General features: G+C 44.3%; 1 protein-coding gene and 1 non-coding gene across 17 annotated transcripts in view; both read right to left on the minus strand.

Moving 5' to 3' along the window:
* Positions 1 to 24,574, minus strand: part of USP54 (ubiquitin specific peptidase 54) — a 131,128-nt gene that overhangs the window by 24,126 nt on the left and 82,428 nt on the right. For 13 of the 16 annotated variants that reach the window (XM_062214121.1, XM_062214126.1, XM_062214123.1 and 10 more), the window contains 12 exons: positions 21,138 to 21,272; positions 18,560 to 18,673; positions 18,338 to 18,420; positions 17,142 to 17,247; positions 16,880 to 17,026; positions 14,624 to 14,773; positions 11,590 to 11,758; positions 9,831 to 10,001; positions 5,292 to 5,423; positions 4,737 to 5,114; positions 4,319 to 4,550; positions 2,952 to 3,085 (listed from right to left, as the gene is read on the minus strand). In XM_062214121.1, the coding sequence (XP_062070105.1) occupies positions 2,952 to 3,085; positions 4,319 to 4,550; positions 4,737 to 5,114; positions 5,292 to 5,423; positions 9,831 to 10,001; positions 11,590 to 11,758; positions 14,624 to 14,773; positions 16,880 to 17,026; positions 17,142 to 17,247; positions 18,338 to 18,420; positions 18,560 to 18,673; positions 21,138 to 21,272 (1,951 nt within the window). The remainder of the gene's footprint in view (positions 1 to 2,951; positions 3,086 to 4,318; positions 4,551 to 4,736; positions 5,115 to 5,291; positions 5,424 to 9,830; positions 10,002 to 11,589; positions 11,759 to 14,623; positions 14,774 to 16,879; positions 17,027 to 17,141; positions 17,248 to 18,337; positions 18,421 to 18,559; positions 18,674 to 21,137; positions 21,273 to 24,574) is intronic. The other 3 variants (XM_062214131.1, XM_062214132.1, XM_062214133.1) reach the window with 1 other exon arrangement.
* Positions 3,986 to 4,088, minus strand: LOC133776423 (U6 spliceosomal RNA). Its single transcript, XR_009868372.1, has one exon. It is a non-coding gene; the product is annotated as a U6 spliceosomal RNA (small nuclear RNA).

The raw sequence follows: 24,574 nt of genomic DNA on the forward strand, positions 1-24,574 counted from the left end.
ACACAGTAGTAAAAATTCAACTTTATGGCTGGCACCACGGCTCAATAGGCTAATCCTCCGCCTGCGGCGCCAGCACACTGAGTTCTAGTCCCGGTCGGGGCACTGGATTCTATCCCGGTTGCCCCTCTTCCAGGCCAGCTCTCTGCTGTGGCCCGGAAATGCAGTGGAGGATGGCCCAAGTTCTTGGGCCCTGCACCCACATGGGAGACCAGGAGAAGCACCCGGCTCCTGGCTTTGGATTAGCGCAGTGCGCCAGCCGCAGCGCACCAGCTGCGGGGGCCATTGGAGGGTGAACGAATGGCAAAGGAGGACCTTTCTCTTTGTCTCTCTCACTGTCCACTCTGCCTGTCAAAAAAAAAAAATAATAATAAATTCAACTTTATAAGTGTTCATAGAAGGATCTAAGTAATCTAGATTTATCTAGATAAATCTAGAAGGAAGCTTATGATAAATTAAGTTTAAAATAGATAGAATAGGCCGGCGCCGCGGCTCACTAGGCTAATCCTCCGCCTTGCGGCGCCGGCACACCGGGTTCTAGTGCCGGTCGGGGCACCGATCCTGTCCCGGTTGCCCCTCTTCCAGGCCAGCTCTCTGCTGTGGCTAGGGAGTGCAGTGGAGGATGGCCCAAGTGCTTGGGCCCTGCACCTCATGGGAGACCAGGAGAAGCACCTGGCTCCTGCCATCGGAACAGCGCGGTGCGCCGGCCGCAGCGCGCTACCGCAGCGGCCATTGGAGGGTGAACCAACGGCAAAAGGAAGACCTTTCTCTCTGTCTCTCTCTCTCACTGTCCACTCTGCCTGTCAAAAAAAAAAAAAAAAAAAAGATAGAATAGGGGCCAGCGCTGTGGTGTAGCAGGTAAAGCTGCTGCCTCTAGTGCCGGCATCCTATATGGTCACCAGTTCAAGTCCCGGCTGCTCCACTTTAGATCCAGCTCTCTGCTATGACCTGGGAAAGCAGTAGAACATGGCCCAAGTCCTTGGGCCCCTGCATCCATGTGGGAGACCCAGAAGAAGCTCCTGGATCCTGGCTTCGGATCGACACAGCTCTGGCCATTGTGGCCATCTGGGTAGTGAACCAGTGGATGGAAGACCTCTCTCTCTCTCTTTCTCTCTCTCTCTGCCTCTCCTCCTCTTTCTGTGTAACTCTGACTTTCAAATAAAGAAATATTTTTTAAAAATAAGTAAAAGATAGAATAACATGACTTCATCTTATATTTTTAAAACTGGTAGTGGCCTATATACATATACATAAGCTTTTCCATGTACTTGTGTAAGCCCAGAAGAAGATGTAAAAAGATAAAATAATATAATGATAACACTAAATTCCTTCAGTTTCAGGGCGCAAAAGGAGGTTACTGAATTATTAGATATGATTTACTTCTATAATTTTATCATCAGATAAAAGTGGCTATTCTGTGCTTTAATATCTTGCACTTGTCAAAGAAACCAGCTGGTCAGAATTGAGGACTATCAGGGAAATCCTGAGATTCAAGAGTACTGAAAAGTGTTGGTCTTTTGAAGAGAAGGAGAATAGGCATATACATGAAATTTCTCAATTATTCAACATGAAATTTTAAAATGTGGGAAATAAACCAAATTTATGGCCGGCGCCGCAGCTCACTAGGCTAATCCTCCGCCTTGCGGCGCCAGCACACCGGGTTCTAGTCCCGGTCAGGGCACCGATCCTGTCCCGGTTGCCCCTCTTCCAGGCCAGCTCTCTGCTGTGGCCAGGGAGTGCAGTGGAGGATGGCCCAAGTTCTTGGGCCCTGCACCCCATGGGAGACCAGGAGAAGCACCCGGCTCCTGCCATCGGACCAGTGCAGTGCGCCAGCCGCAGCGCACCAGCTGCGGCGGCCATTGGAGGGTGAACCAACAGCAAAAGGAAGACCTTTCTCTCTGTCTCTCTCTCACTGTCCACTCTGCCTGTCAAAAAAACAAAAAAACAAAACAAAACAAAAAAACAAATTTATAATTTCATTGGGAAGATGAATTTCTTTCATCAATCTCTAACTATAACTGAGTGTAACCCAGGATTCTAGGCATACTAGCCTCCACAGGCACTGCTGTGCTCTGCTAGGTGTCAGCAAACCATAGCATTCACATGCAATGGGGTTCACACCTTCTTATTAGTGCTGCTTCAAATTTCCATCCTAGCCACCTTCAAGAACTTGAAGTGACTATCAAGAGAACTAGTAATTAGACTGGCTAGGACATAGAGGCAATGGTAAGGCCAGTTTGTATTGCTCATTTACCAATTCTGCCAGAGATTACATGCCCCATTTTGATATTTTAATTCATAGTATTAAGAATAAGAAATCTGTTTCCCAGGGCCGGCACAGGAGTGTAAGGGGTTAAGCCACTTCCTGTAGCCCCAGCATCCCATATGGGCTGCTCCACTTCCAATCCAGCTCACTGCTAATGCAGCTGGGAAAGCAGCAGAGTCTGGCCCAAGTGCTTGGGCCCCAGCACCCACGTGAGACCCATAAGAAACTCCTGGTTTTGCTCTGACATAGCTCCAGCTGTTGCAGCCATTTGGGGAGTGATCCAGTGGAAGGAAGATCTCTTTCTCTCTGTCTCACCCTCTCTATATATAATTCTGTCTTTCAAGTAAAATAAATAAATCCTTAAAAATTTATTCCCCAAGAGATTGCCTTTATATTAAGGAACCTATTTATGAGGAATAGAGTTGTTATCAATACTGTTCACAATTATTTCTGTTCCTTCCACTTCTAGAAGGGCTATCTGCAAGATGGAAAGAAACATTCAGGCAAGCCCTGATAGAGAACAAAAAAGAAACCCAAAGATAAAGCAACTCAAAAGCGTCTACATTTGCATTCTGATGATACACGCAAAATACAACTGTCTTCTAATTTCAAATATGCCCAGGACAGGCTGTTCCCCAAACAGAACTGGTAGTCAAATCCAACCTCCCAAATCCAGAGTCCTGCTTACCTGAGAAAGGCTGACTCTTTTTCCAGCCACTAACAGATGCTGTGGAATCCACCTCTAAGATGCTACTGCTGTGAGACTTCGGGATATGACGCCAAGAAGGGACAAAGCCAACTGATCTCTTAGCACTTGGATCCCTTTAAAAGAGAACTCAGAGTGGTGATTACTAGCAACATTCCTAGGGCTAAATTCCTCCAAGAAAACAACCAACTAATGTAATCAAAGCTTCTGCTAAACTACTGGAAAACTGAAACATCCACTCATTCCATCTTATCTCACTTCAATTCCCATCTGGCACATAGTAGACATTCGAAATCTACTGAATGAATTAGTGAAAACATTGCTCTTATATGTAATGCCTTCCTCGTTCTTACTAAATCTTTGTAGTATCTTCTCATAAGCAAACTGAACAGGGTCCTGTGGTCAGCAAAGAATAGCTGAAAATATGAGGATGTGACTGTCACCCTTGTGGGAGGTATAAACTTTCCTTCCAAAGCAGTTCTACTGTTAGGAAAACTTCCCGCATGCCAACTCAGTAAATGCATGGAGATCCAAAGTATAAAGATCAAAATGAGCCTTATGGGCAGGGTGCAGTGAGTTCTATTATACTGGCATCATTTTTGTATAAGATATGACTATCATTACCTCTGTAAAACAGAATCCTCAGAGCCTTAAAAAAAATTCCAAAATGGAAAGAATAAACGAGTTGAGTTTTTTCTCTGATTTTAGCATTATAAAAGCTTTGAATCACTAATTCATTAAAAGATATTTACTAAACAATTATTTCACACAAATTTTCTAAAATGTGTACATTTAAACTACAATGTGATATTCTGGGATATATATCAATAGTACTAACATAACTGCAGTGAAGCAAATTAACCTACCATTTCACAGATAACCATTTTTTTGTGTGTGGCAAAAAAACAGTTACAATCTATTGACTCTGCATAAATTATACATACAATATAACTTAATTACCTGTGTATAGTTCCCACACTGATTAAGTATCTAGACTTGTTCATCCTATCTATCTGAAAATTATGGGACATTTCACAAACTTATGTGTCACTTTGCACAAGGGCCATGCTAATGTCTGTATTGCTCCAATTTTAGTATACATATTCCTGAAGCGACCACTGAACAATTAGTTTGTACATATTTTAAATAAAAGCATTTACTCATTTAACAAGTCCCTTTGCTTTTCCTACCAGCAGAGGGCGTTCTTGCAATACAAAGTTGATGGAGCACAGCGAGTACTGGGAATAAATCCCATCACTCCACTTTGTCCAAGCCATGGCTGAAAGCCCCAAGTATGAGGCTCCCGCTGCAGCAAGGCACAATAGCTCTATTCAAAGGCCAAACAATACCTGTAGACATTCGAGCTCTCAGGCAGAGCTGCATCCAAGCTGACAGGGCTGCTGCTGTTTCTCTCACTGCTCTCATAGCCAGATTCCATTCGCTGAATTAGGCGAGGGTGCTGCTCTAATAGGTGAGAGCCTGGTCGCACTGGGCCCCAGGGCTTGTACTGGGGGCTTGGTCCTTCAGCTTTAATGTCATAAGTAGGTGGCTTGCTTAGTTCCTCTGGTGTGAATTCTTTAGCTATCCCAATCAAAACACAAGAATAGAAGAGGAGGTAGATTGAGCACTTGCTCCAAATCAAGACCTAACTAACCCCTCCCTCCAGTTGCTCTTTCAATGAATGCAGATCCTTAATATTCCTAGGTTTTTAAAAAATTTAAATCAATTTTATTTGAAAGCCCAATTCTTCCCTAATTATCTCCTCACCTGAATCCTCAGAAAAGGGGCTAAGCTGGGTGTAGCCACAATGCTTCCTTTTGTCCTTACTAAAAATACTGTCAATATTCAGAGACTCTCGCTTGGGTCTCCATGTGGGACGATACTTGCTGGAAGAGCTGGATTTTGACTCACTGCTGGTGCTCTCTATTTCCCAGTCGCGCGAGTGTAAAGGTAGGCTCCTAGGCGCTTTTTTGTCTGGCTGCTCTGCTCTCGCCCCACAGGCAGAGCCTACGCTGGTCTGAGAAGCCAGGGAAGGTCTGTTATGAATCATGTTGCTGACTGTCTCTTTAAAATCTCTCAGCCTGTTAGTGCTGCTCGACAGTTTGGAGGCATTCCTAGGCGCTTGCTTCTCTTTCAGTGTTTCTCCTACAAACACAAAGAATGAAACAAGTATAGATGTTGAAAGTAATTGCAGATACCCGGACCCCAAAAGCCTAAAAAGCAAGGGAAAGGCCCTTGAGAATAGAGGAGAAGCCAGCAGTCTGGGGTGTGAGAAAAGTTTGACAGCAGGGCTGGAGAGAGGAGCAGCGCAGAGTGGCTTGCCTTCACTGTGGTAGCCGGAGGCCTGCGGCTCATCGCCTTTCCTCCTCACCCGGCCAGAGCTCCTCTTGCGCTCTATCAGGGAGCCTTTCTTGGATGTGTGCTTCTGGTTACATTCACTATCAGTCAGGTGTCCTGAAAGAAGGAAATGAGGGTAAGCTGGTTTCTAAGACTATCCTCCTGAGGATTTATGGCAGTGCCACTGATTTAGTGTACCCATGGGTCAGAAGTGGTAGAGGCAAAGGCCATCTGATTTCAGGGTAGGAATTTTGGGGGGCTGGTGTTACAGCATAGAGGGTTAAGCCACCACCTATGATGCCAGCATTTCATATGGGCACTGGTTCATGTCCTGGCTGCTCCACTTCCAATCCAGCTCCCTACTAGCAGTCTGGGAAAAGCAATGGAAGATGGCCCAAGTGTTTGGGTCCCTGCCACACACATGGGAGACCCGGATGAACCTCCTAGCTCCTGGCTTTGGCCTGGCCCAGTGTTGGCTGTTTGGCCATCTGGAGACTGAACCAGTGGATGGAAGATCTCTCTCTCTCTAACTCTGACTTTCAAAATAAATAAATCTTCAATTTAAAAAAAAAAGTAGGGAGGGAGTAGGAGTTTCTCACTTCCAAGTTTACAATGTCTCCTGAGCAGTTAACTGTCAGCCTCAATCTTGTTCCTAATCTTTGCCATTGACACAAAAGGACAAAGCATGGGTTCCTTGGTAATTTTTAAAAGGCCAAAGTCTTAAAGATTAGTCAAAATATCATGTACTCATGTATTTCCCCTCATTACAGAAGACAGAATTTCCCTTTTACTTATTTAATAATACATACCCAGGAAAAACTGATTTATTCTACATCTAGAATCATTCCAGGTGCCCAGCGTTGGCCCACTAGAGTTCTGACTATATATAGCACTAGGACTCAGTTCTAAATCTTCCTGAGGCCGGTGCTGTGGCGTAGCGACTAAAGCTGCGCCTACCGTGCCGGCATCCCATATGGGTGCCAGTTCAAGTCCTGGCTGCTAAAGCAGTAGAAGATGGCCCAATTCCTTGGGTCCCTGCACCTGCGTGGGAGACCCAGAAGAAGCTCCTGGCTCCCGGCTTTGGATTGGCACAGCTCTGGCCAGTGTGGCCAACTGGGGAGTAAACCAGCAGATGGGAGACTCTCTCTCTCTCTCTCCCTCTCCCTCAGCCTCTCTGTAATTATGCCTTTCAAATAAAAACGATAAATCTTAAAAATAAAAAAATAGGCCGGCGCCGCGGCTCACTAGGCTAATCCTCTGCCTGCAGTGCCGGCACCCCGGGTTCTAGTCCCGGTTGGGGTGCAGGATTCTGTCCTGGTTGCTCCTCTTCCCGTCCAGCTCTCCGCTGTGGCCCGGGAAGGCTGTGGAGGATGGCCCAAGTGCTTGGGCCCTGCACCTGCATGGGAAACCAGGAGGAACCACCTGGCTCCTGGCTTCAGATCGGCGCAGCGAGCCAGCTGCAGCGGCAATTTGGGGGGTGAATCAATGGAAGGAAGACCTTTCTCTTTCTCTCTCTCTCACTGTCTAACTCTGCCTGTCAAAAATAAATAAATAAATATACAAATAAATCTTCCTGAAAGAAAGATCATTTAAAATAACATTTTAACTCTGACACTCTCATTCCCATCCCCAAGCCAGGCTTCAGTCAGAAATGATACTCCATGGCTCCTCAATACTAGCAACTGGGAAACCCAAGAGAGCTGGGCTATTTTCTGTAGCTTGCCCTACTTCATGCCTACAATATGCAAATATATAAGTATGATTTAGATTATTCAGTAAAGGTCAGATTCTAAAGGATATAATCAGCTAAGTTGTTGGAAGCCAAACTAGAATTAAGTTTCAAGATAGGCTTAGAGAAAATCCACTCGATTCTGAAATGCACTGAGAGCTGAGAGAAATTTGTTTTCATCTGTTAATATGTAAAAAACCCTCTGCATATTCATGTATCAGTAACATAGTGATATGTAGACATATAATTTTTTTTTTTTGACAGGCAGAGTTAGACAGTGAGAGAGAGAGAGAGAGACAGAGAGAAAGGTCTTCCTTCCATTGGTTCACTCCCCTAATGGCCGCTACAGCCGGCGCTGCATCAATCTGAAGCCAGGAGCCAGGTGCTTCCTCCTGGTTTCCCATGCAGGTGCAGGGCCCAGGCACTTGGGCCATCCTCCACTGCCCTCCTGGGCAACAGCAGAGAGCTGGCCTGGAAGAGGAGCAACCGGGACAGAACCAGCACCCCAACTAGGACTAGAACCCGGTGTGCCAGCACTGCAGGCGGAGGATTAGCCTAGTGAGCCGTGGCGCTGGCCCGATATGTAATTTTTAATCAATTGCCCTGCATAGTACTTTATTGCTTTTATCTGCTCCTTTGCTATCTATGAGTTCCAGAAAGATTTAATAAAGGAGGAAATTATCTGGAGCAACAAAATCTTATAAATGTTAAACCAATGGCCACCTCCTCCCACCCTAAACACACATTTACCAGGAACCTGACTCTCCTGGAAATTATGGGTCGTTTATCCTATGTCTCTGGTTCATGGTTTCAGAAATAGGGTCTTAAAAATGCACTTAGGAGGGCAGTGCTGTGGCATAATAGGCTAAGCTGCCGCCTGCAGTGCCAGTATCCCATATGCAAATGAGTTTGAGTCCCGGCCACTCCATTTCCAATCCAGTTTCCTTCTAATATGCCTGGGAAAACAGTGGAAGATGGCCCAAGTCCATGGCCCCTGCACCCACGTGGGAGACCCAGGAGAAGCTCCAGGCTCCTGGCTTCGAATCAGTTCCAGCAGTTGCAGCCAATTAGGGAGTGAACCAGTGGGTGGAAGACCTCTCTCTCTCTCTCTCTTTTTCTCTCTCCTTCTCTCTCTCGCTCTCTGCCTTTCAAATAAACAAATCTTAAACAACAACAACAACAAAAACCCTCATACTTAACACCATTTATTCAGTAGTCATGAAAAGAAAAATCAGTGTAATCTAACCAAACCTCTAGGTGCAACTAATTTATAATAGAGGGTGAAGAAACATGTTAAAGTATACCATGGGGATACAATCAACAAACTATAGAATGTGGCATATCTAAAGGACAACTACTTGGTTCTTCAACAATAAATTACAAGGAAAAATAGAAGAAAAACCTATACATTTAAAAATAATAAAAAATAAAAGTCTTATTGAGGCTAGTGTAGTGGTGCAGTGAGTTAAGCTGCTGCTTATGACTTTGGCATATTATGTGGGAGTGCTGGTCCACTTCCAATCCAGCTCCCTGCTAATGTGCCTGGGAAGGCAGCAGAAGATGATCCAAGTGTTTGAGCCCCTGTCAACCATTAGGAGACCAGGGTGGAGTTCCTGGCTCCTGGCTTCAGCCTGGCCCAGCCCAGGTTGTTGCGGCCATTCTGGGGAGTGAACCACTGAATGGAAGTTTTCTACCTCTGTCTTTCCTCTCTCTTTGTTTCACTCTGCCTTTCATATAAATAAAAATAAACCTTTAAAATTTTTTTAAAAGTATCAACCTATAGCAACATATAGACCTCATCTGGATTCTGAGTCAAACATGCAAACCATTAGAAAGTTATAACATTTATAATTGGATAAAATGACTTATTTTTTAGCAGTATATACTAGGATACTTATGGGAAAAGTAATATGATATCTGGAATTTGCTTCATATTAATTCAGGAGTTGGGGGAAGTGGGCATAGGTACAGATAAAACTAGATTGACATAAAGTTATAATTATTAAAACTAGGTAGCAGGTCCATGGAGGGGCAGTAAAATATTCTATAAACTTTTAAACATGTTTGAAATTCCCAATTTTAAAAAATGGCCGTGCACACACAATACAACCCACAATCTGAAGTTATGAGCTTGCTACATCTCAAAATCCCCAAGGGAATGTGCACTGTTTTATGCCTTGGCTGTTTTATCTCTCATAATGAACTTTTCATCTCAGCAGTAACTCACTATTCTTCCTTTCATGGCTGGTATTGATTTCTTCCAACATAAGTACTGTCTCCTAAAGATTAACAAAACAATTTAAGAATGTGTTCTCTGCCAGGAACACACAATAACAAACAGGCTATCTTTCATCTTTTGCTCCTCTGTCCTTTAGGAAATCTAGAAAGCTGTTAAGTAGGTGTCCCCCACTCATAAATACACTTGCTCTCAACACCCCTCACTCAGCACGAAGCATGGCACAATAATATGACAAGGTGCAAGACTACAAGGGTATAATAGGGTACAATGGTAAGGACAGGGATCAAAAGGATAGCAAGAGAAAAGCAGGCTTCAGCATAATTACAATAACAATCACTACCATAGTCCTTACTGATATGCTGCTGTTGACAGGAGCACGTGCGAGGGAGCATTACTGTTCTTTCAGAAATGGGTTCCTTCTTTGTATCCCCACTGAATGACCCAACTTCTGTGCCTTTCGATATTGAATGGCAAACATTTCTGATTTGCCCCAGTTTCTTTTCCTTGGGAACAGGCATTGAATCGGGCAAGCAGAGTCCACTGTGTAAGTCCCTACCTGTGTCCCGACTGCTCTGGGACATGGAGTCATTCTCCACATTACAGATGACTGTCCCCTGAGAATCAGAAGAGAAGTGACTGACCACAGACTCATGGTGGGAGTGTTTGTAGGGATAGCTCTCCGTTGAGGAATCTGTTCGAGTGTCACTTGAGATGGAGGGCTCCCTCCCTGAGGGAAGGAGGAGACATATATGCAAAAGTGAGGAAGGAGAGAACTATGACAGAGAGAAAGCAAAGCGATGGATGCAACAAAGGTCCATAAGGCAACAACTTCCTAGATGCAAGGGTGAGAAGGAGATACCACAAAGCCATTCTTCCCAACTCCCAACTTCCAGATCACCCAGACAAACATACAATTCCTCCCGTCTCTGCCCCTACCTTGCTGAAGCCCTCACTTTGCCTGCCACTGTGAAAAACTGTGTGGTTTTTAGTAAACCTACAGGGGAAAAGTGGAAGAAATGAAAAAGTTGTGAAAAATAGATCTACTTAGATGAAAAGTCCTAGGCCAACCGGTCGTACATAACCAGTTGTTCTGCTATCCCAAAATTTTCTCCTATACTGTGATCAATGTTACTTCAAAAACTATAACTGACACTATGTGCATTTTTAATACCTGATGATTTATGGGGCTGTAACGTATACTCTAGTGTGGATTTCTTTAAGCAGAATGCTTTGCTCTCAACACCCATCTGAGATAAGCATGACAGGACAAGTGGGCATTTGACTGAAGGGAGCAGGAGTAGAGCAGGTTAAGGTGCGGTCCAAGAGTAGGAAGAAAGCACCAGGTAACAAGCAGGAGGGGGGTACAAAGGGGAGGGAGAATGATTTTAAAGTCAATTTTCTTCTTTTTCAAAATCACAGTCCTAGATCTAGAAGAGCAAAAGAACATTTCGCTGTGACTCCTTTTCAGAAATCAAGCCAAAACAATTAGAATTATACTTCAGATATATTATGAGCCTCTGTAGGCTCCCCTGAGACTTCAGCCATCAAGCTATAAGCTGTTTCTAGAGGAAGGCATTATTTAAGTTCCAAACAATTGACTTGGAAGTGAACAACTGATTCAAAAACTAAGGAATATCACTACCCTTACCATTTTAAAATAAAAATTTTTCATTTCTCCAAAATGACTAGCTTTGTAGTGACTTAATTTTTCTTGTCTTAACTCACTTTAAGTCACTGTTAAATTGCTATTAAGAATCTTTAAAGGTATTAGAAGGCTAAATGCTGGGGCTGGTGCATTGCTGGCATCCCATATGGGCACCGGTTCGAGTCCCAGCTGCTCCACTTCCAATCCAGCTCCCTGCTAATGTGCCTGGGAAAGCAGCAGAGATGGCCCCTGTACCCATGTGGGAGATCCAAATGAAGCTCCTGGCCATTTGGGGAGTGAACCAGCGGAAGGAAGATCCCTCTCTCTCCCTCTCTCTCTCTTTCCCTCCCTCTGCTTCTCCCTCTCTGTAACTCCAACTTTCAAATAAATAAATAAAATATTTTTTTTAAAAAGGGCTAAATGCTGAGGTCTCCGTATCTCAGCTTCAGTAAACAAAATTTCCTTTTCATTTTTGAGTTTGGGTCAAGTGATTGAAGCAATAACTCTACAAGGCTGAGGGAAACAAAAACCTGGCACAAGGCTTCAGCACAAGTTGACACTTCTTTCTCATCTTTCTTTCTCCCAGCTAGGCACACAGTGAGGTATGATTCCCAACTACCTGATCACAGGGGAAGGGTGGAAGGGAGAAGTAAAGAGCTAGGCTGCTCACCCGAATCTTCACTATCATAGCATGTCCTGCTGTACGACTGGAACTCAGCGTGGGAAGGCAGGTCCTGAGTGGATACTGGGGTTCCCTGGGGATCTGCATAAAGCAGCAGCAAAGGCTGATAATGACCTTTGATGCATTTGGTCACCACATCTTTCCATTTGGGCCCAATCTGAACCAGAAACAAACAAAAAATATGACAGTTATATTTCAGACCCACAATTTAAAACACATCTTTGTGTTTTTTTCTAAAGAAAATAAAAGAGATGAAAACAGAATTGTATAAAAAGACAACAAATCTTACATTTAAATGTAATTAATATTTTATAAATTTTTGCTAAATCCTTTTAGAAAGCACTAAAATTCTATAAGGAAGAATAAATAGAATTACTTTTATTTCTGTGAAACATCAACTCAGTTATGAAATACAAGTTTTCAAAGGTAGATATTCTATATACTTCACCCACCTTGGGGATCAATTTCTTTTTATAGACATCAGATTAAAGCACTCACTTGAAATTTGCATTTCCATAATTTTCCCCCAAATATTAAAATTACTTTTATGAAGCTGAAGAGGGGACAGAGATTCTCTCACATACTGCATTAGAATAAATGACATTCAGTTTCAGAGTTCACTCATGGCAGGACATGAAATGTCAACCTGCCTAGAATAGATGGCTGAACCTTCTGGACTTACCAAGGGATTCAGCTCCACTAGCACAGTGGAAAGCCTAGTGACAGAACAGCCATGGAAACCATAATCCAACCAAATCCCCAAACTCGTCCCAACTTAAGCTTGAGCTAGTGGCATTCTCAGATGGCATGCTCTTCACATTGGACAACTAGATAGTACTTGATTCATCTTCATAATAGATGCATTTTTATATGCTTTTCACACAAAAATATTATTTAATACTTTGTAAGGTTATGTTTTATTAAAAAACCTAAAGCTCAGAGAATTCATATAAGTCACCCCAAATTCAAAAACAGCAAAAAAGGAGGAACAGTGTTGCAGTGTAGTGGGTTAAGCCACCACTTGCAATGCAATGGGCCCCTGCACCTGCATGGGAGACCTGGAAGAAGCTCCTGGCTCCTGGCTTTGGATAGGTGCAGCTCCGACCATAGGGAGTGAACCAGTAGATGGAAGATCTTTCCCTCTCTCTCTCTATAACTCTGCCTTTCAAAATAAATAATCCCATAAGGGCACTAGTTCAGGTCCCACTTGCTCCACCTCTGATTCAGCTCCCTGGTAAAATGCCTGGGAAAGCAGCTGAGGACAGCCCAAGTGCTTGGAACCCTGCATGCATGTGGGAGTCCCAGATAAAGCTTCTGGCTACTGGCTTTGGCCCAGACCAGCCCTGGCCAATGCAGCCATTTGGGGAGTGAACCAGTGAATTGAAGATCTCTCTGCCTCTGCCTCTCTTTCTCTGTAAATAAATGTAAATAAATAAGTAAATAAGTAAACAGCAAAAAAGAGGCAAAGAAGAATGTAGGAATTCTACAAAGACTATTATTTGAGGAAGACATTGCTTAAAGAACATGAACTGGGGCCAGTGCTGTGGTGTATTAGGTAAAGCTGTCAGCTGCAATGCTGGCATCCCATATGGGTGCCAGTTTGAGTCCTGGCTGCTCCACTTCTGATCCAGCTCTCTGCTATGCCCTGGGAAAGCAGTAGAAGATGGCCCAAGTCCTTGGGTTCCTGCATCCACATGGGAGACCTGGAAGAAGCTCCTGGCTCCTGGCTTTGAATAGGTGCAGCTCCAACAATTGCGACCATTTGGGGAGTGAACCAGTAGATGCAAGATCTTTCCCTCTCTCTCTCTCTCTCTCTCTCTCTCTCTCTCTCTCTCTGTAACTCTGCCTTTCAAATAAATAAATAAATCTCTGAAAAAAAAATAAGAAGAACATGAATTGGTGTAGATTATGATCAGCAATCCCTGGCCTAGCTGCTAATGTCATAACAGTGGGTTTCCTACTCTTTTTTTTTTTTTTGACAGGCAGAGTGGATAGTGAGTGAGAGAGAGAGAAAGGTCTTTCTTTTTGCCGTTGGTTCACCCTCCAATGGCCGCTGAGGCTGGCGCATCTCACTGATCCGAAGCCAGCAGCCAGGTACTTCTCCTGGTCTCCCATGCAGGTGCAGGGCCCAAGAACTTGGGCCATCCTCCACTGCCTTCCCAGGCCACAGCAGAGAGCTGGCCTAGGAAGAGGGGCAACCGGGATAGAATCCGGTGCCCCAACCGGGACTAGAACCCGGTGTGCCGGCGCCACAAGGCGGAGGATTAGCCTGTTAAGCCACGGCGCCAGCCATTGGGCTTCCTACTCTTGCAGATGACCTAAACCACTTCAGCCAGATTCTGAGCTTTAGATAGTACCAAGTTTCTTGCATTAAGTACCATTACGTGTTTTCCCTATGCTATCTCCTCAGAATATAAATCTGTGATAGGGCAGTTCTAACAACTGAAAAATAATTCATAGATGCCTGAGATGAAATATCATCCACTAATAATTCTAAGATTTACAGCTGTGTCAACCTTATAACCCATTTTGAGGCATTACACTTTTGCAATTCAAAACAAGCAATTAACACACTGAAAAAACGAACTTGGAGTCAGACGTTTGGCCTAGCAGTTAAGACGCTTGTATCCCATACTGAAGAGCCTGGGTTCTGAGTCCCAGCACAGGCTCTCAGGACTAGTTTCCTGCCAATACGAACCCTGGGCGACAGTATGCAATAGTTCAAGCAGTTGGGCTCCTGCCACCCACATCACATCCAGATTGAGTTCCAGCTTCCCAGCATCAGTCTGGCCCAGTCCCACGTGTTGCCAACATTTGGAGAATCTATCAGTTGATGGAAGCTGGTTTGTGCATCTTCCCCTGTGTGTGTGTGTGTGTGTGTGTATCTGCCTCTCTGATGTCTTACAGAGGCTGGAGGATTACCACCCAAAATTATGAAAAGGAAACACTGAAGATAAATAATTATCTTTGTTTTTTTTGCTGCAGTCACCAAAAACCTCAAGGAAGACGTGACTATTTTTACCTCCTTGACATGAGCATCATCAAAATACATCCATTTGCGGATCTTTGTTTGAAAAAAGAACGTAGAATAATGTTTGCCATAGTAACAGATCATTCCTACTAAGTACAGTTCAGACTGTTTGGCCCGGTCATCGGTCACTCTGAAAAACAGCTTTGGGGAAAGAAGAAAAAGCAGGGAATTATCACATACTCAACCATCTCACATCACCTCTCAGTAGACTCAATCTACATTTCGTAATTGAAATACTGAGTTGCGGGGCCGGCACGGTGGCACAGCAGGTTAAGCTGTCATCTGCAGCGCTGGCATTCTATGTGGGCTGCTGACTTCCCATACAACTCCCTGCTCATACATCTTGGGAAAGCAGCAAAAGATGGCCAAAGTAGTTGTTGGGCCCCTGCCCCAGTGTGGGAGAAACCAGATGGAGCTCCTGTCTCCTGACTTGGCCTAGTCCAGGCATGAGCTTTGTGGCCATTTAGGGAGTGAACCAGTGGGAATGGAAGACTCTCTCTCTTCCTCTCTCCCTCTCTCTGCCTCCCTCTCTGTAACTCTGACTTTCAAATAAATAAATAAATCTTAAAAAAAAAAAAAAAAAAAAGATACTGACTTGCCTCTCCTCCTTCCAGTCTAAGCTTTTTTTGATAGTGCAAATCAATTATCAGAAAAAACTCTAAAAAGTTAAAAAAAAAAAAAAAGAAAAAGAAAAAGAAAAACAAGACAGATAGTGGCCAGTAAACTGGTATGGTGATGATGTTTCTTCTGTTTCTTCATCCCTTCAATAATATTTTTTTTACTGGAGCCTAACATGAGAGGACCAGAAAAGCTAAGGAGGGAAAATAACTCCTAAGTTTCAAAGGTTTCTTAACCATAAATGGAACTATCTTTCTGAAAACCTAAGTGGAAGGAAGAAAGCCCTTAGCAGAAGCAATACCAGTACAGTCACACTGGTTATCAATATTTCAATTCCTAAGTGTGCAGCACTGTCCTAAGTGCTAAAAGACACACCAAAAATTTGTGGAAAAGGATTCTGATCTTGAAGAACTTCTCTGGTTGAGAAAACAACAATAATAAGTATTAAAGGACACATCATATAGATAAAAGGAATTTTTGAAAAGGAGTTTTAATTGTGCATAGTCTACTCAGATCAGATTCCTTGGGAGGGAACCGGTACTGTGGCATAGCAGGTAAAGCTGCTGCCTGCAGTGCAAGCATCCCATATGGGCATCGGTTCAAGTGTCCCAGCTGCTTAATTTCCAATCCAGCCTGCTATGTCCTGAGAAAGCAGTAAAAGATGGCCTAAGTCCTTGGGCCCCTGCACCCAGGTCGGAGACCTGGAAGAAGCTCCAGGCTCCTGGTTCCTGGTTTCGGATCAGCCCAGCTCCAGCCATTATGGCCATTTGGGAAGTGAATCAGCAGATGGAAGATCGATCTCTCTCTCTCTCTCTCTCTCTGCCTCTCAAACTCCGCGTTTCAAATAAATTTTAAAAATTAAAAACAAAAAAGATTCCTTGGGAAATAGACCTAAAGTAAGATCCCAGATAGTTCTTTCATTCTCAATCATAGCTTAATGACATGAAAAAACAAGGAAGGCTCTTCTTAATCATAGGACTGTCTCAGAGAGAAACTGGTAGAAAGAAAACCGAAACTTTCTAGTTCTTCCTGAACTAAAAGAAAACTCTGGCTTCATCTACACTGGCACATAGGGCTGACACGGTGGAGACCCAGGTCTGAAGTATTTTCCCTGTTTATATCCCTCAATAGGTTCACAAGAAACAACTAAATTCTCACCAAGCTGTTTTGTTACTTTCGGGTTCCTCACTGTGAATTTCACTCTTGAGTTCAAGTCACCAACTTTACCTCCTTCAGTTTCCACAGCAGCTCTGGTCAGGACTGTTCACTCCTTTAACCTAACCACATTCCATAGTTGAATACACATCTGAACTCTACACTGCTATAAACTAATGCTGAGTAGGGCATGCAACAACTCTATACATTGATTGATTGTCATCAGAAGCAAACCTTTCCTCATCCTGCCTCTCAAGGCTAAGGTTATCCCATTTCTATTAAAACACCTTTGCCATCTGTACAAGGAAATATGTGAGCATGTGCACACATATCTGTGTACACAGATGCCAGTGTATCTGTCTGAAACACTGTATGTGTCATCTAGGACATACTTTTTTATTCAGGGTTCTCTGCCCTTGAATAATGCTAACACACAAGAACTCTAAGTCACAGAAAAGGGTAACTAACACATACATCTCCCAGCTTAAGGCAGGTGCCCAGGCTGTGGATGACGTCCTCTGCCAAGTCTGAGTGGTCCGAGTCCCATACCAGCCCAATTGTAATAATCTGTGGAGCATTCATCAGTACACGGCGAATCCGGATCCTCTCTCCACAGTTGCTCTGAAACATATTTACATAAAAGGCTGTTCAACACATTTCCCATCAGCTCTGCCTCAGTTCCACTGACCTCAGGGTTTGCCTTCCCATCCTGAATTCCAGCCCTGACTTGACTCACAGGACAGTTGCGCAGATCTCCCATGGTGCTGGCATTCTGCAGTAGCTCACCAAACATGCTTGGGGAAGGTTTTTCTCGTCTTTCCAGCATACAAATAGCCTGGTTGCTTCAGGATGGGGAAAGTAAGAAGATGAAAGTAGGAGTTACATTGAGTTACAGGTAAATAAAACAATTCAATTATGTGAATTTCTAATTCACATGTCTGACTTTCATCCTCTGCCCACATACATAGCCCCATGTCCTGACCCGCCTCAGTGTCCCACACACACAGTGAATGCCTCTATCTATCCCCATACCCAAAGCTCATAAAATCCTCATTCCCCCTTCCACTTTGCTGGCCAGAACTGAGCCTAAGAAAAGGGGAGATTCAAGGGCTGGTGCTGTGGCATAGTAGGTTAAGTATCCGTCTACGGTGCTGGCACCCCATATGGGCACCAGTTCAATTCTCAGCTGCTCCACTTCCAAAACAGCTTCCTACTGATGGCCTGGGAAAGCAGTAGAGGATGGCCCAAATGTTTGGGCCCCTGCACCCACGTGGGAGACCCAGAAGCTTTTGGCTCCTGGCTTCAGATCAGCCCAGCTCCGGCCATAGCAGCCACTGGGGAGCGAACCAGCAGATAGAAGACCTCTCTCTGTCTCTCCCTCTGTCTGTAACTATGCCTCTCAAATAAATAAATAAATCTTTAAAAAAGAAAATGGGAGGTTTGGGAGAAGAAAGAAGGAGAACAAAGGTTATTTTAAAATTACTGTTCTGAATTCCTACAGTATAGCATAGACTCAGCAATAACGATATAAAGTATTTGGTTGCCTTCAGTTAAAACCCAGCCAACTGGAGAAGTGTCTGAAGGTTCAACAGAAAACCCTGTAAGGGGGCCAACATTGTGGTGCAGTGGGTTACAGTGCCACCTTTAATGCTGGCATCCCATATGGGCACCAGTTGGAGTCCTGGCTGCTCTACTTCCAATCCAGCTCCTTGCTATTGCACCTTGGAAGGGAAGTAGAGATAGCCCAAGTGCTTGGGCCCCTGCAAACACATGAGAGACCTGGATGAAGCTTCTGACTCCTGGCTCCTGTTTGGCCTAGCCCCAGCCATTGTGGCCATGTGGGGAGCGAACCAGTGAATGGAAGATCTCTCTGTAACTCTGCCCTTCAAGTAAATAAATAAATAGATCTCAAACAACACCTGTGAGACTCACCAAAGTGAAGTGGTAGAGATGTAATGCACCATCTGGATGAAAGGCAGCGGATCAGAAGTGGCACCGCAGCTGGTACATACACACTAGGCAGGAGAGAAGAATGCACAGCCAAGCAATCATGGTCATGAACTGTCCTGGCACCCATTTAACACCCCAGACCCCAGGATAAGGTGTTCTTGGATAAAACGTCAAAGAAGAGATGTGGATATAGATAGGGTTCACCTGCTCAAACAACGTCATTGCAAATTTCTGGTGAGATATGCAGTGTTGGGCAGTACATATATCCTCTTTGGTTTCATCAGCAATGTGGAAGTGAATTCTCATCAGGAGGTTTTCCTGACAGGAAAAGAACAAAAGCAGCATCAATAATACTTAAAAGACAAATGTACAAATTGGTAAAGCAGTTTACCCAGAGAAATAGCAACCCTACTAGAAAATAGGAATATCTCTAATTAAAAAAAAAAAAAAGCTTTAGAACAATATCAAAACCAGGAAATGTATAGTGATGTAATCCAGTTTATTCAAATTTCAGCAGTTCTACATGCACTTATTTGTGTGTGTAGCTCTATGCAATGTTATCACATGTACAGTCATGTAACACATGTGATACATATATATGTGATTATACACAATCAAGATATACAAAAATTCCATCACCACAAGACTATCTCATATTACCCCCTCTATAGCCTTACCCATCCAAATCATCTCTAACCTATAGCAACCACTAATGTGTTTTCCCATCTCTATCAATGTGTTATTTCAAGAATGCCATGTAAATGGGAAGATATAGTACATAATCTTTTGAGATTGCCATTTTCATTCAGCATTATTCCCTTGAGATTCATTCAAATTATTAAACAAATCAATAGCTCACTTTATTTTAATCATGTACCCCTGAAGAACATTTGGGTTGCTTCCATTTTTTATTATTATGTATAAAGCTTCCATGAAGATTCACATATAGATTTTCATATTAAGTTTTCATTTCTGGAATACATGTCCAGGAATCCAACTGCTAGACCATATGATGACGTGCATTTTTAGTTTTTTTAAGAAACTGCTAAGGGGCCAGTGCTGTGGTATCAGGTAAAGCCGCCACCTGCAGTACTGGCATCCAATGTGGGCCGCCGGTTTGAGTCCCAGCTGCTCCACTTCCGATCCAGCTCTCTGCTATGGCCTGAGAAAGCAAAGGAAGATGGCCCAAGTCCTTGGGCCCATGCACCCTCGTGGGAGACTGGCAAGAAGCTCCTGGACCCTGGCTTCAGATTGGCCCAGCTCTAGCTGTTGCAGCCAACTGGGGAGTGAACCAGCATATGGAAGACCTACCTACCTCTCTCTCTTTCTCTTTGCCTGCCTCTGTATAACTCTGCCTTTCAAATAAATAAATTAATCTTAAAAGAGAAAGAGAGATGGACTTTTTCCAGCCACTTCTATTGTATTCAGTACTTTGGGATGGCGCTGTAAACAGATGAAGCCAATAATGTATTATAGGTACCAACTGAAAGTATGGTTAGCTGAGGTTACTAAGAGCAGAAAGTAATTCGAAACAATTGGTAAATTAAAACACAGTTAAAGTTTAATTGAAACTGCTATATTTGTTATCTAATGATTGAAACTGCTTTCTAAATTTTCATTTGATATTACTATTGTCAGTCAGTGATTTAAAAAAAAAAAAAAAAGAGAGAGAAAGAGAGAGAGAGAGAAACTGCCAAACTGTTTTCCAGAATAGCTATATTCTTTCAGATTCCTACCAGCAAAGTATCAGTGATCCAGGTTCCCAGGAGTACCTCTGATTTGGGCCCAATTTTTACCCTGTAGTGGGGTGTATATCACTTTCAGATATTTTTAACAGTTGTACAACAGAAAACTTTTTGAAGGTTGAAAGAACATAGAGGCCGGCGCCGCGGCTCAATGGGCTAATCCTCCGCCTGTGGCGCCAGCACACCAGGTTCTTGTCCCAGTCGGGGCACCGGATTCTGTCCCGGTTGCCCCTGTTCCAGGCCGCTCTCTGCTGTGACCCGGGAGTGCAGTGGAGGATGGCCCAAGTCCTTGGGCCCTGCACCCCATGGGAGACCAGGAGAAGCACCTGGCTCCTGGCTTCGGATCGGCGAGATGCGCCGGCCGCAGTGGCCATTGGAGGGTGAACCAACGGCAAAAAGGAAGACCTTTCTCTCTGTCTCTCTCTCTCTCACTATCCACTCTGCCTGTCAAAAAAAAAAAAAAAAAAAAAAAAAAAAAGAAAGAACACGGAGTTCAAAAGAGTCAGTATCTTCTACTAAAGTTATTTGGTGCAATGTAGCTGTCTATATAGCATATCACACTTGTGCCAGGGACTCAGTTATTCCCTGTCCAATTATCTTTAGAAACGGAGGAGTTCAAAACTTGTGGTTCCCCGCTGCATCCAATATCAGGATCCCCTAGGAACTTGTTGGAGATGGGTATTTGTGGAACCCACCCCATGCTACTGAATGAGAAACTCCAGAAGTACACTTAAAATTTGTGCTTTAATGAGCCGTGGCTCCTCTGAAGGTGAAAGCCACTTTTTTATGCAGTAGCAAGCACAAAATGACACTATGTCTGAGGGAAAATAACATAATACCCTGTGTGATTGACACCACAATAGCAATCTGCTATTGCAGCGTCAGAGACACTCTAGAGTTCTGCAAAACTAGAGAAACTCCCAATTCTAACCGTAGAGATCAGGGCACAGCAAATTCCATCACGAAGTAGCCAGTCCCTGATGGGGACCTTCACCAGTCCCACCACATATCAAAGAGGGCCAGAGGCCAGCACTTACAAAGCACTCCGCAGCGTCATCCATAATCCCCAGCTGGAAGCGCTGTTCATCCTGGAAAGTCTTTGCCAGAGCACTGCGCAGAGTGTCAGATGGAAGCACTTTTTCATTACTGCATTGAAACTGGTTAAAGATTCCCTGTAGGGAAGAGGTTAGACAAGAGAGAAAGCACAATGCTGTTACTAAGCTTCTCACTTTCCAGTCTGTTATGCTAACATCTCCATGCTGATAGCTACAGAACTAAATGTACTTCCCATATGCTTGCAATTGATTAAAAAAAATCCAGAGTCAAAATGAAGGGCATGATGTGTGCTAATAGGAGTCCTCGCTCCTACCTCTGAGTGAGATGCCATCAAGGACACATTAGGACAGACCATGAATTAATGTAATGCAGTCATCTCATTTTCTTTAATACACATAGAAGTAGATAGCTTAAAAAGTACAAGTTGCACACATACAGAATGGCAGAAAATTATTCCTGGAGGGCCAGTGCTGTGGCACCGGCATCCCATAGGGGCGCTGGTTCAACACCAGCTGCTCCACTTCTGATCCAGCTCCCTGCTAATGGCCTAGGAAATCAGCTGAAGACGGCCAGGAGCCAGGAGCTTCTTCTGGGTCTCCCATGTGGGTGCAGGGGCCCAAGAACTTGGACGCCATCCTCTACTGCTTTCCTCGGCTATAGCAGAGAGCTGGATCAGAAGTGGAGCAGCTGGGGGTCGGCGCCGTGGCTCAATAGGCTAATCTCTGCCTGCGGCACCGGCACACCAGGTTCTAGTCCCGGTCGGGGCGCTGTATTCTATCCTGGTTGCCCCTCTTCCAGGCCAGCTCTCTGCTGTGGCCCAGAAAGGCAGTGTAGGATGGCCCAAGTGCTTGGGCCCTGCACCCGCATGGGAGACCAGGAGAAGCTCCTGGCTTCGGATCAGCGCAGTGTGCCGGCCACAGCGGCCATTGCGGGGTGAACCAACAGAAAAGGGAGACTTTTCTCTCTGTCTCTCTCTCTAACTCTGCCTGTCAGAAAAAAAAAAAAAAGTGGAGCAGCCGGGACCTAAACCAGCACTCATATGGCATGCTGACACTTCAAGCAGCGGCTTTACCTGCTACGCCACAGCACCGGCCCCTAACTGTCTCTGTCTTTACATGTCTCTAAATCCTGATGAGTGCATCTTCCAGAGAATGGAAGCACAGGTGGCAACAAGTGGCACCTGATTTGGTAAGTCCTTTTCAGGAGGTATTAGAGCCTCCCCAGAGAGTAGAATGTGTTCTCAGACATCATGCATCCCAGATCCTCACTAAGCCATTCAGCTAAATGACTCATTCAGCAATGTATTACATTCCAGTAGGCCAGAAGAAAATTCTTCATTTGAAATTATTAGTAATTCTTTCATTCAAAAAGAAATACCAGTGTTATTTTTCAGGACAAATTAGCAATGAGACCAGAAGTTAGACTACTTTATAAACATAACCACATGATTTAAGAATAGGAAGCCCTCTTGGGGCTGGCACTATTGTGCAGCAGGTTAAAGCACTAGCCTACAGTACTGGGATTCCATATGGGTGCCAGGGCGAGACCCACCTGCTCCACTTCCAATCCATCTCCCTGCTAATGCACCTAGGAAAGCAGCAGAGGATGGCCCAGGTCCCTGGGCCCCTGTACTCACATGGGTGACCCAGAAGAAGCTCCTGCCTCCTGGCTTCAGATCGGCCCAGCTCCAACCATTGCAGCCATTTGGGGAGTGAACCAGCAGATGGAAGACTCTTTCCCTCTGTCTCTACCTCTCTCTGTAACTCTGTCTTTCAAATCAATAAAATAAATCTTAAAAAAAAAAGAATAGGAAGCCCCACCAACCTTGAGTGGTCAATTCTTGTTCTTCATCTTATTTGGTCAATCAGCAGCCATTTAACTCAGCTGATTTGTAAAATACTTTCTCCCCATGGCTTCCAGGGTACTACACTCCCCTGATTTTCTTTCTACCCCATTGGCTACTCCACAGCCATCTCCTTTGCTGGTTCCTCTTCAATTCGAGGACTCAGGCCTCAAGCCTCTGACCTCTTGACTTGGCTATGGTCTCACATTCTTAGCAGGCTCATCTAGTATCATGGTTGTACATACACATATATTGACAACTCCCAAATTTACATCAACAGCCCAAATTTCCTTCCTTTTTTTAAAATTTTTATTTTATTTATTTATTTATTTTTTTGACAGGCAGAGTGGACAGTGAGAGAGAGAGATAAAGGTCTTCCTTTTTGCCGTTGGTTCACCCTCCAATGGCCGCCGCGGTTGGCGCGCTGCAGCTGGCGCACCGCACTGATCCGATGGCAGGAGCCAGGTGCTTATCCTGGTCTCCCATGGGGTGCAGAGCCCAAGCACTTGGGCCATCCTCCACTGCACTCCCTGGCCACAGCAGAGAGCTGGCCTGGAAGAGGGGCAACCGGGACAGGATCGGTGCCCCGACCGGGACTAGAACCCGGTGTGCTGGCGCCGCAAGGCGGAGGATTAGCCTATTGAGCCGTGGCGCCGGCCCCAAATTTCCTTCCTAATTCCAGATTTGTATAATCAACTATATACTAGACACCTACATTTGAATACCAATAGGCATCTGAAGTTTAGCATGCCCCAGACTCTATGTGGGTCACAGAAACGCAAGTTCTTGGGTCATTATCTGATGCCTCCTAGAATACATTAGCAAGAAACTAGATAAGTAGTAGAGTAGCCCGGCCTTGAATTGGCACTCTAATATGGGATGTGGCTGTATCAAGCCCATCAGCTGAGCCTCTTATCGTTCCCCTACAAATCAGCTTCATCTGCATTCTGTTCCATCTCAGTAAATGACACCAGCCTTTCAGGTGCTTGGGCCAAAAACCTTCGAAGTGAATTTCACCCATGCTTGCTCACACAGTTCACATACAATCAAATCCTCTTAATTCCATCCTCAAAACAGACCCCACACTCCTCAACACCTCATCTGCTTTCACTCTAATCCAATCCACCCTATATTTTCACTGGAAGACTACAACTGTTTCCTAACTGATCTTGTCTCCCTGAGGAAACACACAACAGTGAAAACAGCATTCATTTTTTTTTTTTAATTTACTTGAGAGAGATAAAGATAGGAATTTTCCATCTATTGGTGCACTCCCCAAATGTCCACAACAACTAGAGCCAGGCAAAGACAAAGGAGCCTGAAACTCCATTTGGGTCTCCCACATGTGTGCCAGGTGGCCAAGAACTTGAGCTGCTGTCCCCAGGTAATGCATTCACAAGAAGCTCTACGTGGAAGTAGAGCTGGGACTTGAACCTAGGCACTGTGCCAATATGAGATGCAGGCATTCCAGGAGGCAGAGCTAACTACTACACCAAATGTACGCCCCAAGGTGTTTTTGTAAAAGGATATATCAGATCATGCTGTTTCTCTGCTCAAAACCCACTGTTTCCCCAC

Source organism: Lepus europaeus, chromosome 17 (genome assembly GCF_033115175.1).
Source record: "Lepus europaeus isolate LE1 chromosome 17, mLepTim1.pri, whole genome shotgun sequence".
Classification (NCBI taxonomy): Eukaryota; Metazoa; Chordata; class Mammalia; order Lagomorpha; family Leporidae; genus Lepus; species Lepus europaeus.